This window comes from Diadema antillarum, unplaced genomic scaffold, assembly GCF_040938485.1.
Source record: "Diadema antillarum isolate AM-2024a unplaced genomic scaffold, OU_Dant_1.0 scf00000157, whole genome shotgun sequence".
NCBI lineage: Eukaryota > Metazoa > Echinodermata > Echinoidea > Diadematoida > Diadematidae > Diadema > Diadema antillarum.
In genome coordinates this window covers 851,594-867,330 of record NW_027271046.1, presented here as the reverse complement: position 1 = coordinate 867,330, position 15,737 = coordinate 851,594, and the positions used below count along the sequence as shown (strand labels likewise).

General features: G+C 39.1%; 1 protein-coding gene across 1 annotated transcript; it reads right to left on the bottom strand.

Annotated features, from left to right (window-relative positions):
• Positions 1–3,241: 3,241 nt before the first annotated feature.
• On the bottom strand, positions 3,242–15,600 carry LOC139722114 (uncharacterized). Its single transcript, XM_071633434.1, has 9 exons — positions 15,570–15,600; positions 13,250–13,928; positions 11,157–11,237; positions 8,711–8,781; positions 8,076–8,160; positions 6,369–6,469; positions 5,005–5,074; positions 3,889–4,038; positions 3,242–3,410 (listed from the first exon to the last, which is right to left on the bottom strand). The coding sequence occupies exons 2-9, from the start codon at positions 13,912–13,914 to the stop codon at positions 3,242–3,244; spliced, it is 1,392 nt and encodes a 463-aa protein (XP_071489535.1). The 5' UTR covers positions 13,915–13,928; positions 15,570–15,600.
• Positions 15,601–15,737: the final 137 nt, after the last annotated feature.

The following is a 15,737-nucleotide window of genomic DNA, read 5'->3' as shown; positions in this document are numbered from 1 at the left end:
CATTTGAATAGATAACTCATCATACTCATAATATATCATCCAATACAACACTTGGGACCATTGAAAATAAAATACTACCAGTGTTCTAGTTTGGAAGGGTAAAAGGATCAATCTCTCACTCGCAGGATTACAATTTACCACATACGTACATTGTACATTGTATTTATTTACACAATACATGTATATACATTATTTACATCTCCGTGGACATTTTTTGTATGAAGCTGGTACACTTCTGAATTTCAAAGAAACAGTTCCTCCTCACATCAATACTATGAAAACAGTCTTCCTCATCAAAAGCAACATTGTCAGATACAGTGTAGTTGTCTTCCTTTTTCATTACATCTGAAGCATATCATTTCCAATTCATCTTTTATAGTTTCTAATAAAAGAATTACTTCAACATCTCTGAAGCTTGGTCTGTATGTCGCAATTCATTGTACACACTGTACAATGCTATAGATTGAATGATAACATGCAACATGTGACTGAAGAGCATTATAGAAGGAATTCCCAGAATCAATATCTAGATTTTTAATACAATGGAAACTCTGAATAAATAGGTTCTATGGACCCAGACACTTTGATAAAGTGGTAGCCAAAAGCAAAGTACAAACAAGGCAGATGTCTATTATCACCAAAAAAGAGACTTTGTGACTTTGTTATACAGTATCAGGTATTTTGTTATACTAATGGAAACCTATCTATACAAACATGCAATTTCTGTGAGAATAATTTCTGCCACACGTAATTGATGAATAGTCACACAACAAAATGTATCTTAGCGGTTGTTGGGATTGTCTTTCATAACATTAACTGTAAGCTGTGCCTACCAAGAAGATCCAAATATCAGCGCAGCATGCAAATCCCAAATTTACACATCTAATGTAGGGGGTCCTACAGATTGTCCTACGGGTAAGAACCTCTCAAAGAATGTACGGTAATATGCCAAATTCTCAATACATGTATTGTAAAATCAATGGAAGATACAAGTGTACTTTCACAGGGGGATGCTGCAAGGGAAAACTCTGAACATTTGCCAAGCAATCCCCTATGTCTTACTCCTTAGACCCACTACAAATAAACACATTCAACTGTTCTGTTATCCTTTAGTCATTCAATGAAATGCCCAACTTAGTAGGATCAGAATCTAGAGTTCCAAGTGGATACAATCATTTAACTGGGTGTCAGTATACAAATGACGCACAGGTCTGAGTGCATCAGTCAGAATTGTGTGCATAAGGTAACTATGGAATGCTTAACCCACAAGGTGAAGCCGAGTGGGTTTAGGCTAAATTCCATAGTTACCGCATGCACACTATATTCCGACTGACGCACGAAAAGACATGTGCGTCATCTGTTTTATAGAATGGGTAATTTTCTTGCAAAAAACCCATTTTTCTATCGTGTTACCTGATGACAAATTTCCTGGATGCATTTCCTTTTGGCTTGCCATAGACGAGAGCCCGAAAACCATGCATCAGTTTTTACAGGATGCATGGCCAACCATGCATCTGTAAAAACTGATGCATGGTTGTTTTAGCCAATAGGTGTTCCATACTGAGTGCGCGAACACTTGCTTAATGCGCGAACCTTTGTTACAAGTGCGCATACTCTTGCTACAAGTGTGTGATAACATGTTTACCGTGACTCAGCGTGCGGCCAGTAAATAAACACATAGCTCTCGACCAATGAGATCGCAGGATTCTCGTTACCCATTCTATAATTTTCTCTGTATCCACAAAGCAATTCCACACGTGCATCTATGCCTTTCAGTTTGATGATAGGGTTTCTAAGTCCTCAATTTACAAATCAAATGTACTGATTGTGCTTAGGGTAATAACCTCTTCTGCCATCTTTCATTTTGACCTCTAACATAATGAAGGTTTCTTTTGCTCACTTATTTATAAAATGAAATTTCACCTAATAACAAAACATACAAAAACTTAAGTCAATCCCATCTAGAAATATGTGCAAAATTGTATATCTGAACTGTATATTGTGAAAGTATTTGGAAACTGTACCCTCCTGGAAAGCTGATTTTATCATTTTCTGACTAATTCCAACAATTGAAACTGATATGGTATAATCTCCATGTAGAGTTCTTTATACATTAATATGTCAGATTAGTGTCCAGACATGTCTATTGGAGCAATTTTTATCTTTATTTCAGCAAATTTTGTGCAATTTCTATTCAAGAATTCCAGTGTCTTTTGTGTGCCACTCATCTTTTATAAGTAGGGGTGGCCAAAAGTAATTACTCTCATAAATACATATTTTTCTTAGAGAGTAGCTAGTCATTACGCAAAGAGACAGAAATCAATCGTCTTCCTATCTGTGGGGCAGATGTAGTTTGGCACAAACATCAAGCACATATAATTTTGAGTGGTAGCATCAAACATGGGTTCAAAGGGAATAAGACTCTTGTGACTCCATCTCTTGAACCTCCTGGGAGTTTCACACAAGAACATTAAAAGACAATACTCTGGACTTGAAGGCACCACAAAACGTTCAACACAACTAGGCTCATCATCGAATGACATAATCAATTGTTTTCATAACTTATTGAAGACTTACTATGGTGATATTGAATTGAAATTCCAAGTGGTAGTACCATTATAACAACCAGTGAGTTTTCAGGAAATGTTATTGTTCAAAAAATTAGCACTTATAGCAGTTAAAACTGTAGTAACAGGAACACAGAGTCTCCAGTATTTGCTTTTGCTAGTTGATGATTCACAGTCAAAATGCCATATTGTATATTGATACACAGTAGTGGGAAAGCATCAGGCATTCAGAGATACGAATGTAAAACTGCATGCCTATCATTCTTTCCAAACTATCAAACCATTTACTTAGTAGCTAGTTTTATTCAACACCATTCTTGCAAAAATGCCAGTCAAAATATGCAGGTAAAAAATTTGCAGAAACTGGGAAAATACACAAAAAGAAATTTACCAAGGAGGTCAGGTCTTAAACTCACTGCTCTTAAACCACTATTGTAAACATCAATATTTTTGTGTGATTAATTAGCGCTGTGCAATTGCCGACCCATTCACAATGTGTAAAAAAGTGTGAGGATATTTCTGCGGGTATTAGAATTCGCACTCGCCAGAAGAAGCGTGAAAATTAATGTACTGCAAAAATTTCTGCATTCTGCATTTACAGTAGTTCTAATCCACGATAGACAGGAATACTTCAGTTATATCATCACTACACAATGAAAGTCCATTTCCTTTGACTACCGCTTGTCCTTCATCTTCTTGTGCACCATGTCCCTGAAGTCGGCCAGGATCTTGGTCTCCCGCTTGCTGCGCTCCTCCTTGTTGAATGATTGCAGTGCCCTCTTCTCGTCTGCACTGTAGATCTGGTTTTCCTTCCTCAGACGGACGGCTTCCATGCGGCGATGTCTGGAAACATAATGCAGAAGCGGATTCAGTTTTGTTTTGTTTTTTATCATGAAAGAAAGAACTTTTTTGGTAATTAATCTGTTTGCCAAAGACTTAGACTTTCAATCTAAAACAGGACATCCTACTTCACAACTTTCATGACAGAATCAACTTACATAATATCATGGTAGAAACCAGAAGCTGAACACGGCAAACAAAGTGGAGTTGATATAAACTATATTTATGGTATGGAAGGCAACATTTTGGTTTATGAGTATCTCTGTAACAATTGGTCAATTTGCAGAATGACTCTTAAACAAATCCATCATGATATATATGCTGTATTAGGTGTATGTATGTGTAGAGTAGCTTTTAGGGTGGGGGCTGTGGGCTGACTGGGGGGGGGGGGGGCAGTTTCAAGGGTCAATCATTTCCCCTCCCCATTACTTTCACAGGAACTACATAAAACAATGACATTTGACCCTCCCCATTGACCGACCTGCTGCCACTCATGACATATCCCACATCCTCAAAGGAAGAGATTTCGTTGCTGGTCAGTCCGATCTCACCACGGCGGGGGATCCGTTTGCCCTCCTGGACAAAGGCAGCCATGGCAGCACCTTCTCCTGGCAGAAGGGCCTTACCGAAACTGGGGGAATGAAAGAGCAAGAAAGACATTGTTGCACTTGCATGTTCAAAATACTGCACTTGTTGGTGATGTGATAAGGGCAGTTGGTCAAGTCTCAAAATCTGTTCAGGAGAATGTGTCTAAGGTAAGTTGCTCAATTACTTAGATATGCAGATAACCCCCTCGACATTCCGAGCGATGTATCGCCATTGCAAAAAGCTATCGCAGTGATGCTTCACGACTTTTTTCTTTCGAGTCTCCTGCATCTTTTGACACCAAATTTGTGACGCCCGGGCACACAGTTCCGAAGTGACGCATAAATATGTACATGCATGTCAGACCAAAAATTGCTGAAAAACGTGAATTCTTGTACAATTTCAATGCAAACTGTGCTTTACAGTAATATTTCACAAAAGGCATTATCATTTTGGGGTTTTATTGATTAAAATCAATTCATAACATATTTTGATATTCGGAACGATGCCGCGGACAAATTTCCCCAAACAAACAGTGAAAAACAAAAAATCGGAAAATAACGAAATGCATAAGAAATTCTAAAAACAATACAACAATTAGGAAATTTTTCTGATGGCACAATTTTTTTTTCATCTACATTTGCTAAGGACACTAGAAAGGATAATTACACAAAAAAGGTGCCTGTTTTTAGGTTCATTTAGTGATATATCAAAATGTCTGATATTCATGCACATTATGCATAAATTAGCATAATTTAGCATAAATTATAAAAACAAATTTACGGTGTTTTAGATTATGTCACAGGCAATGTATACGCAAAATTTTTTCACGATCATGATCAAAATTTAATTTCATCATGAAAGTCATTCTTTAATCACAAAAGTATGTAATGAAGTTCCTCTAAAAATTGTTCCCAAAAGAAAAGTTTTGTGCTCTCTGGGTATGGCATTGTAAAGGATCCTAAATCGTTTTATCTTCCCTAGTCAAAGTAGTCAAAGAAATAGGTCTTACTCCATGTGTAACATGGTTCCAGATGATGCATTTGCTGGCAAGGGACCAATAAGCTCATTATCTCCCTGTCCTGTGAATCAAAGAGATGAGAAATATTCAAATGGACATTGCCATGTCATGAGAATGATTACAGATATCCATATCTCATGACAGAAGTATATGCCTTGTCTTCAACTGACAAATCATATAACTGGAAACCTATTTTCCTTCCAAACCACATATACAGCAGTCAAGAAGACAACGGCTAAACAATGTATTTCAAACAAAATTCAAGTAAAAGCATATGCTTGTGAGAGAGAAATGGTATGAAAATGGCGGGCATCAACCCTTCTTTAAAATACACTGTATTGTCATTGGACACATAAGTGGAGTGATATGTAAATAGGTTTTAATTCCTGGGGGGAAATCCCCTTTGTGGGCAACTTCATCTTTTTTTTAATGCTTTTTCACTAACAAATAGTACATTTGCCTCAAAACAGAAGAGAGTAAAACTACACAAAAGGACAACTTTCCTTCAGATGCTATTTGCTGAATTAGGGATTGGACAGGGCAATAGTAGTAAGGGAATTCTGAAGAAACCCTAAAAAGTGGTTAAAGCAGAAAATTATGCAGTGATTTGAATTCCTGCACACTCTCAACAGAGGGCGCCATCAGTACTGCGTGACAGGAATTAGAAAAGTGTGAAACACAGCACAGTGGACTCTCACCATCACTAATTCCATAGTAACATTAAAGCCACTTCGTTATATTGAAATATGTTGCATCAGGATTTAAAAAACAACAAGATACTAATACACTACGCTTTGTGGGACGAAACATTATTTTTGAGTTACTTATAGTTTGTAACTTCAGCTTTGTTTCTAACGATAGTCCACTATATGACATATTGTTTTTGGGATGTGTGTGTGCTGACACATTTTAGCAATCCAGTCACATTTTCTTTAGAAATTCATATTTTCTTCTTTAGAAATGCATATCATTTCTCAACAAGCTCAAAAAGGATAGTAGCTTTTCATAGATATTTCTTAACATATTACAGCAACCATGAAAATGCTGACACCATACTACTCTTAACCCATTGAGGACGAGTCCTGAGTTTTCTCGGGCAAGCGTCTATGGGAAGTGCGTGTTGTAGCAAAATCAAACCGTCCTCAATGGGTTAAAAGTAGAACAGGGGGGTGTTTCATCAACGTTTGTCAGCACTGACAATCACCATAGTAACAATCAGTGACCAGACCATCTCATCCAATCAAAACCAAGGATTTTGCTGAAATTGTCAGCGCTGACAAGTTGTCAGATGTTGATGAAAAACCCTCCAGACCAGTACAATGGAATAAAGTTACATAAGAATGCTTCTATCTTACTCTTGTTGACTTCAACCCATTCCTCCTCCTCTTCCTCCGAGTCATCTGAGTCAGAATTCTCCTCACTCTCACTCAATTCTTTTTTCTTGCGGGATTTCTTACTGCATACACATGTAAAAATATGAATGATAATGAGAAGAAGAAATAAATAAACAACCAATCAATCTCAATTTTATACCGGGGGAATAATGTGTTCTTGTCCTATTAATTTTGCCATACATACATAAACAAAGCTACAGGATATAAATGTCATTTCTTCTCATTTATATAAATACAGTGGAAACTCAATATAACGAGATGGTCGGGACCGAGTCATTTTCCTCGTTATAGCCGATATCTCGTTATATCAGTAGGCATAAAAGAAAGCATAACATAAAGACATTAATTTGCACATGTGGGACTACCCATCATCTTTCAATCAATACTGATAACTTGGTAATGTGTGTGAGGTAATAACTCACCTTTATGGGTAAGAAGATGTTTTTTCGCCAATGAAATCCGATATCAAGAATGTTTTTCTTATTAATTGTAGATGTTTGAATTCGTAAATCTGTATAGCTTGCGATTGTGTGAAGATCATATGTGGATTGGTATGTGGTTATGATATGAGTGTGTGTTGTGTGTGGAAAGCTTGAATTTGGGAATGGTCTGCACAATGCTGTGTGTGACACATGACTGCGTGTGTGTGAAGATGGGGAATTCCCTACGTAGAAAGCCAATCACAGCATCAGATTGCCTCACACTTGCTAAACGTCATGATGATGTCATGTATAATACGGCCGTCCCATCACACTTTCTGCATGTATCAGTATGCGCACACACACACATGTATACACGTACAACATGCAGTGCTAGCTGTAGAGTGAACTGAAGAAAATATGTGTGTACAAGACAGTTTTTGGCGCATCGAGCTTTACAATCTCGGAACATGTGATAGCACAGGCGAAGTAAAGCTTTACCCGAAGACATTTTGTTTTACCTCGTTATAACAGGTTTGATTGGCTATGTTTTTCTTTGTTTGGAAATCACAAAATTTATCTCGTTATAGCAGTTATTTCGTTATAGCCGATCTCGCTATAAGAGTAGCATTTTACATAGACTTGTGTGGAAGCAAATTTGGGACCGGGAAAATTTCCTCGTAATAACCGATATCTCGTTATAGCAGTGTTCGTTATACCGAGTTTCCCCTGTATATATAAATGAGAAGAGTTCAATAATTTGTGATAAAGACATCATGGTCAGTTTATCATTTATAGTGAAAAAAAAAGACGACGTAATGTCCAATTTCATTCAAAGAATAATGATTATTACTGTGAAAAAATATATCCTTCTTCTAAGTCTTGCATCATTACCAGTTTGTGCATGGTGACAAAACAAAACAGTCATCTTCCCATCAAGTTATTATTCTCTTTGGCTTCAGGTAAATATACAAACTGCAGACACTACATAATGCTAATGAGACTGAAGAGAGAGCACCGACTTTCATTTTCAAAATTTTTGTTTTATTTCTTTTCAACGAAAATAAAGTATAGATGTGTGAAAAGTAGACTCGATGCAATAACGCATTTCTTTTTTCCGAGTGTCAACTAGCAAAGGTCATCTATGCTTTCAGAAGGCTTGGTGGTAAGACTGTCAATCTCTCTCCTTGCTTTTCATTTTCATCTCAATAAATTAGAAACCTACTGTGTCTTTATTGATCAGACATACCTCTTCTTTGACTTCTTCCTCTTCTTTTTCTTTTCCTTGGCCTTCCTTTTTCTTTTCCTCTCCTTCCTTCGCCTCCTCCTCTCTTCTGCATGAGAAAACACACAGATTTGGTCATTTACTGAAGACATTATTTCACTCTTGTATGTAGCACAATGCTCTACATAACATGACAGGCAATCACTGAAATTTGAGCCGACAATATTGAGCGCTTTAATTTTGCAGCATTTCTTTCTATCAGATCTCAAATGAGAGCTATGAACAGGGGCGGATCCAGGAATTCTGTAAAGGGGGGGTGACTAATATTTCTGGTGGCACTTCCGGGTTTCATTTCATTTTTTTCTTTTTATTTCTTTTGTTTTTCACGAAAAATAAAGGGGGGGGGGGGCGTGCGCCGGTTGCGCCCCCCTCTGAATCCGCCACCGATGAACTAATACTCTACTATCAAACCATTCATCATCAAGACCTTTGCTGTCACAAATGCCATCAATTTCATCAGAAAATAACACAGCTGAGGGTGCACTGTGAGAGCACCTGGCAAGGCCCATCAAGTTTAGCTAAATTGTCAGTTTATTTGGCAATGTTATGATGATATCCAATCTGACTACATGTATATTATGTTGACATCTTGGACTTACCTTCACTGTCCTCACTGCTACTGCTAACCTCTTCTTCTTCCTCCTGCTTCACTGGCTCCTCAGCATCAGAGCTAAAACATAAAATGACACAACCTTAGTACAGTATTCATCGCATAATCAGGCATCTGATAATCGGGATCCTCGCTTAAATGATATACGCTTCCCAGAAACATTTCCAACGCACGTTATTTTCACTGGATAATCGGGCGGGGACCTCTGATAAACGGGACAATTTTTCTTCAAGCGATCTTTGATTTTGTTAATATTTTACACAAAAAATCTACCAAAATACCACAACAATATTTCAAAGATTCCGTATCAGTTGTCGTTTACAACAAACTTACAAAGCAAGCTTCGGATTGGTGTGTTTTGACCTCCGTCCATCCAGTACATGTACATGCATAGCCACGAAAGCGCCGTGTATAAGTATCCATGCCATTGCAAAGCACATACCTTCGCGAACATTCTTCTCCCCTACATAAGCAAAGCCATGTGCTCGCTTGCAATTCCTACTCGACTCACATCCAATAAAAAACATGCCTCGCTCATCCAGCCCAGGCTGTGTGCGTTGTTTAATCTCAGTCATACACTCTGAGGGCAAAGTCCATTGTTATCGCGCGCCTTCGTATCTTGTTATCTACTGTCTTTGGTTTCAATTTTCAATACAGCTGTACACTGTGATCTGTGTGTACGTCACAATCTTCCTCAGTTGTGACTGGGCAAAAGTTACGTGATTGAAATGAGGGCTATGAACAGTTACGTATTCAGTGAAATGGGGGAGAGAGTGGGAGGGAGAGCGTGAAAGATGAGAAGGGTTCAATGTATGTGCGAATACGTAACGTTTTATGAATCTAGACTATGAGCTGACATTGATTACGTGTACACGCGTGTTTGACAGAAGAATCGAACCCGGTTGCGATTACTCTACATCATTGCGAGAATGCAGGGAGAGCTGGAGGGTCGCGCCGAGGGGTAGCGTGTTGTGTATTCATGTACATGTACAGTACGTCAGTATGCATGTGTGTGTGTGTGTGTGTGTGCACTACATGTACATGTCGTATGCCGTTAGTGTATGGTGAGTACTTATTGCGAAATCGGGCACCTCGCTTAAAGGGGCCGTGTTTGCTACTCCCAACCTGTCCCGATTATGCGATGAATACTGTACTTGTGGAAGCATTTTTTTAAAACACACAATTAACCTTTTTTTCTTTCAAGTTATTGGATCAATATCAATTTCTATTGGAATATAATTCACCTCAAGCAGAATTGTGTAGATTGTAGTATCAAAATATCATGAATGCAACAAATGAGTAATTCATCAATGTAAGAAAAAAAAGTTTAAAAGAGCACTAAAATGCTTGATGTGTCATTGTGTAGGGCTGTAGGGCAGCCATTAGTGAGTGCAGTCTCTCCATACAAACAGTGCTCCATAGTCTACAACGGCAAAGACTGAACATCAATATCTTACAATGTACTTCATATAAGTAGCACCAAAACCTATCAAATAACTGCATGGCATCTCCTCAAAAGTAATCCTCCTCCATTCATGTCACATGTCTTCCTAGAAACTCATGAATTATCAGCCAGACCAAAAAAAAAGAAGAGGAAAACAGAATACAATTTGGGTATTTGCTAAATGTTTATCATGCCGCTACCATCAGCTGGCTTCTGCTCAGTTGGTTGTGTTTCTGCCTAATAACATGTGCAACTGCAGGTGACAGATTCAAATCCCAGACTGGTTATTCTATTTTTTCACCAATTCCCCACCCCCTTTACACAACACTTAATCATTTGTCAGGAAGTTCCTGTTGTCCTCCAATACGATATCTTTCATCAAACAAAACAAATGTACACATAGACACAATGTTTGCAAGTTAGACATCTCACACATGAACAGTATCTGCTTTCAAATGGAATGCACCACTATGTTTAGTTAGTCTAAGGTTTAAATCTTTATGTGCCACATTTGCATGCTCGCCTCAGTGGACGACATGCCCAGTTCGCACATTTCGATCAAATGCACAAACCTGCCCAAACTGATCAATAAATCACCAAATGCCACTGTGCAATGAAAGCGTCACTCGCAATTCCATTCTTGTCAATTGTGGCTTGCATTATGCAGTGATTTAAAACCAAATGGTGTCACCTATTGGATTTGCAAGTAAATTCTAAGTTTCTGTCACTGTTTTGTGTGCACACGTCATACCTTGAAAATAATTAAAATACTGGAGGTTTGAATGAAATCATATATTTGTCAGAAAATTACATGAAAGCAAAGCTTATCATTGTCTGAAATACAACTTTGTCTATTACACTTCTAGCACAACAAATTACGTAGACTTAAAGAACAAAATGTTTTCCAAACGTTTGCCTACTTTGCGGTCTCAGAACGATGTGGTACACACAGGGTTTACACCATGACACATACAGAATAATAGAGACTCACTCTTCCTCCGGCTTCTCAGGAGACCTTTCCCAGACCTCTGGAACTCCCATGGCAGCTAGCTTCTCCCTTTCCTGTCCTCTCCTGGTAAATATCACAGTGGAAACAAACACACGAGTATAGTCATCACTTTACATTGTTACGAGTCTTGAAGAGAGCGCACTGGCATTTTCCCGGTCTTACACTCTCCTTCTGGTATAGGGTGTACTCCCATGCATTTCAACAGATACATTTATAATGAAATTCTTGTTATTATGTGGTAAAAATTAACATCTTAAATATCTTTATATAATTTAAATTTGAGGCATTCATGAAATTTTGACATAACAATAGTAAATTGCTGGTCCCAAGATTTTGTTATAACGGGAGTTGCCTGTACATTGTAGAATTTTGGTTGATTGCTCTAAGGTGTAAATAAAGGAGACTGCCTACAGGGCTAGAATTTACCATCCTATGAATTCATTACGGGACAATATTTGCATATAACACTCTGTTTCTGCATTAACATTTTTGCCCACACTAATACTCAATGATATCAGCTCAGTAAAACAAACTGTCATATTCAGATTCAGATCTGGATTCCATTTATTGTTCAATGTAGGAAATTCTTTCTGCTGGCATTTATACAAATGAGGTTTCATCATGCTTTATTCCAGCCATAATAACAATTTGTCGATAAGCATACTTCAATTGTAATTGTTCTTGTGTTACACTTTACTCGCTAGTATCTAAAATTCTTCAATTCATTTACTAATAACAATCTTATTAGTGGAAAAGTGAGCAAAGAAAATGGGATTCCATCGGGATTCGAACCCGAGACCTCCGGATTGCTAGACCGGTGCTCTACCGACTGAGCTATAGAAAGCCCTAGTGCAGTGTTCGTCTCAGAAACCCTTAATTCTCAATGCTCGGGTGGTCAGAAGCTATAGCAGTGTGTTTGTGTGTGACACACACGCACACACTTGAACCTGGCATAAACCCGAAGGATAATTCAACTTGGGGATAAATGCGAGGGATCACCGAAGTGATGCAGCTTTTTGAGTTTGTAACAAATAAAGACAGAATAAACTGACCAGAAAGAATATAAATTATTAGTGGAAAAGTGAGCAAAGAAAATGGGATTCCAAAAAAATGGGAATCCCATTTTCTTTGCTCACTTTTCCACTAATAATTTATATTCTTTCTGGTCAGTTTATTCTGTCTTTATTTGTTACAAACTCAAAAAGCTGCATCACTTCGGTGATCCCTCGCATTTATCCCCAAGTTGAATTATCCTTCGGGTTTATGCCAGGTTCAAGTGTGTGCGTGTGTGTCACACACAAACACACTGCTATAGCTTCTGACCACCCGAGCATTGAGAATTAAGGGTTTCTGGGACGAACACTGCACTAGGGCTTTCTATAGCTCAGTCGGTAGAGCACCGGTCTAGCAATCCAGAGGTCTCGGGTTCGAATCCCGATGGAATCCCATTTTCTTTGCTCACTTTTCCACTAATAATTTATATTCTTTCTGGTCAGTTTATTCTGTCTTTATTTGTTACAAACTCAAAAAGCTGCATCACTTCGGTGATCCCTCGCATTTATCCCCAAGTTGAATTATCCTTCGGGTTTATGCCAGGTTCAAGTGTGTGCGTGTGTGTCACACACAAACACACTGCTATAGCTTCTGACCACCCGAGCATTGAGAATTAAGGGCTTCTGGGACGAACACTGCACTAGGGCTTTCTATAGCTCAGTCGGTAGAGCACCGGTCTAGCAATCCGGAGGTCTCGGGTTCGAATCCCGATGGAATCCCATTTTCTTTGCTCACTTTTCCACTAATAATTTATATTCTTTCTGGTCAGTTTATTCTGTCTTTATTTGTTAATAACAATCTTGTAAAAGAAGTTACTGACTACACCGCATCTTGAATGTATGATAAACTTATTACTTCCTGTCTTGCATTTGCAAGAACTGTACATAGTACTACTCTTGCTTGGCCCAGATATGGAAGTTTCCTGAGTCACATTCAACACCTGGATATCAACCATACACTATAGGCCCTGTTAGCTTTAAACACGAAAAAAGAAGTCTAGCCTCATAAATAAAGTCAGTTACCTTTCAAAGAACAGATTCTGTTGGTCCAGATATTCGTTCTGCCTATTGTTCCTGTCATTTGAACGACGGTCCCCCTGCCTGTCGCCGTTCTGCTGGATGTCATCGCGGTATTTTGCAATTTTAGAGTCCAAATCCCTCTGGAATCTGGCCAAATCGTCTCTCCCGTACTGATGACCAGATTCCCTCCTCCCTCTGTTGTTGGCATCTGAAAATCTGCTCTCGCGTTCTGGTCTGCTGTGTCGCGAGGGAGGCGAGTTATTTCTGTGATGGTGTGAGATATCAGACCTATCTCTCCCATTTCTTTCTCTTGACCTCTCTTTTGACCTAGATCTAGATCTGGATCTGCCCCTACTGTCGGATCGACCGCTGCTTGAGGAACCTGACCTGCGACGTCCTCTGCTGTGAGCTTTCTCCTGTGATCTGGACCTACTTCTGCTCCGGTATCTGCTGCCATTTCTGTGGTATGAGCCTGAGCGAGACCTCCTTCTCGAGCGGGACCGGGACCTGGATCTGGATCTAGATGGCGACCTGCTGCTTGAGTAGGACCTGTTCCTGCGATGTCTGGGTTCTTGCCTCTTGCTTTTGCTCGACAGGTATGCAGGACTGCGACTGCGACTTCTGTGCCTGTTCCTGTGCTGTGGAGATTCTTTGATGCCTGGACCCATTTCAAACTGCTCGTCTGAAAATAGTGAAATGAGATAAGAGATGAAATAAAAACACTAACGTTAGACCCTACCTGCACTTCTTAAATTCTGAAAAAAAAGTCCTGCTATCTTTGGGCCCTTTTTAAAACATTTTAATCAATTGTAGAATGAAAACAGCATTGTTGCCATTTCTATAAGCAAATGTGGATAGAAACCTCTAACGTCAATTACGATATGGTCACCACTCGTGTGTAATTCCTATGCACTTCTGGGTGGGCGAACTACTAGTAATATCGGCACTGAATTAGTTCGCCGCCCATAGCCTGCCACATATTATTAGCGTGTGTGTTTATACACACACTTCAATGAAGGATGCATCGTCCGTCACCGCCTTTGAAAACCTCCCTTAGTCTGCAACCTGAAATCCATTCTAAATCAAAAACATCCTCGCATTAAAAATGGTTTGAACACCTCTTACATATGGTAGAATATATTTTGATTACAATTATTTGAGTTTTTACGGAGGAAAAAGGTGAATTACGAATGTATTTTGAGAGTGATGAAAATCCGTCGCCCAAGCTGATCTCCGATCACGGCGCGCGTTACATGCGATGTGAATGTCTGGCGACCTTACCACAATGGCGACCATACGGTAATTGATGTTAGAACCTATGTGTGCAAGTGAAGATTGGTGTGAGTTCGACATTAGTCATTACACTAGACCTACCAAAGACAATCTTTATTTGACTCCCACTCTGAGTCTGAGTCTGAGCAGATTACTCCATAAGTCCATGATCATGAGGCAGTCAGTCGAGGCCAACACCACCGACAAATTTGTATCACCAGGGTTCGAAATTGGCGATGGTCCGCTGGCCATTGGCCACCCAAAATCATGTCGGACTAGCTAAAAATCATAAAATTTTGAAGTAACTAGTCCGTCTGGCTAGCCAAAATATTGCTTCAGTGTCAAAATTGATTCTAAGTAGTCCGCCTGGCTAGTTAAAAAAAAAGTTAAGTGCGACCCCTGATCACAAGCTTCGGCCGGCCCAGCCCCTGGATTTTAAAGTAACACTAGCAGTTAGTTGCTTTGAACATCCCTCCTATTGTAGCCTAGTTTTTTTTTTTTTTTTTGCTTTTTTTGTTATTTATGAATCATGGACGGAGGACTTGCCAGTTTATTTGGTTTAGGACCCGGTTTAGGGCCCTACGGTTAATTATTTCGATGATGGGACAATACATAATAATGTCAATGATGATTATTTCTGTACTGTGTTGTGTAGTGTAACTGATTGTTAACTAGCCCTGTGGGCTATCCTGGCATACCTGAACCCTTTTAAGTTTTAATGACTCGTGTAACTTGGAACTCCCCGAAAGTGACAAAATGTAAAGCAATTTGCCAGTTGTGGGTTACTCTCCTCCTGCTCTAGACTCAGGGAAGGAAAGAAAACTGAGCCGGCACGGACTCGGAGTCTGGTCTGTCGGGTCGGGCTACTCAACGTGCATACATGTCACTTTATTGTCAGTGATTGATGATGGTTGGGCATAACAGAACTGGCAAGTAACAAAAGTAAAAAACACACTCTCTTCTCTTCCTCAACAACACACCACAGTGACATTCGATACAATGCGATCTAAGACATTAACGATACATAATCAAAATGTAACTCATAACTCACGGCTTCACATTAGAGGAAACAACGCAACGTAATGTTCAGGAAGCCAAACCAAAGATATAAACGCTTGCTAAAAGTCTGTGTGTAGTATTGTATTGTACGCCGTACGTATTCTAAAGTGCGATCGACCGACCACACACAACATGCACACCAAATGCACACGCATATACG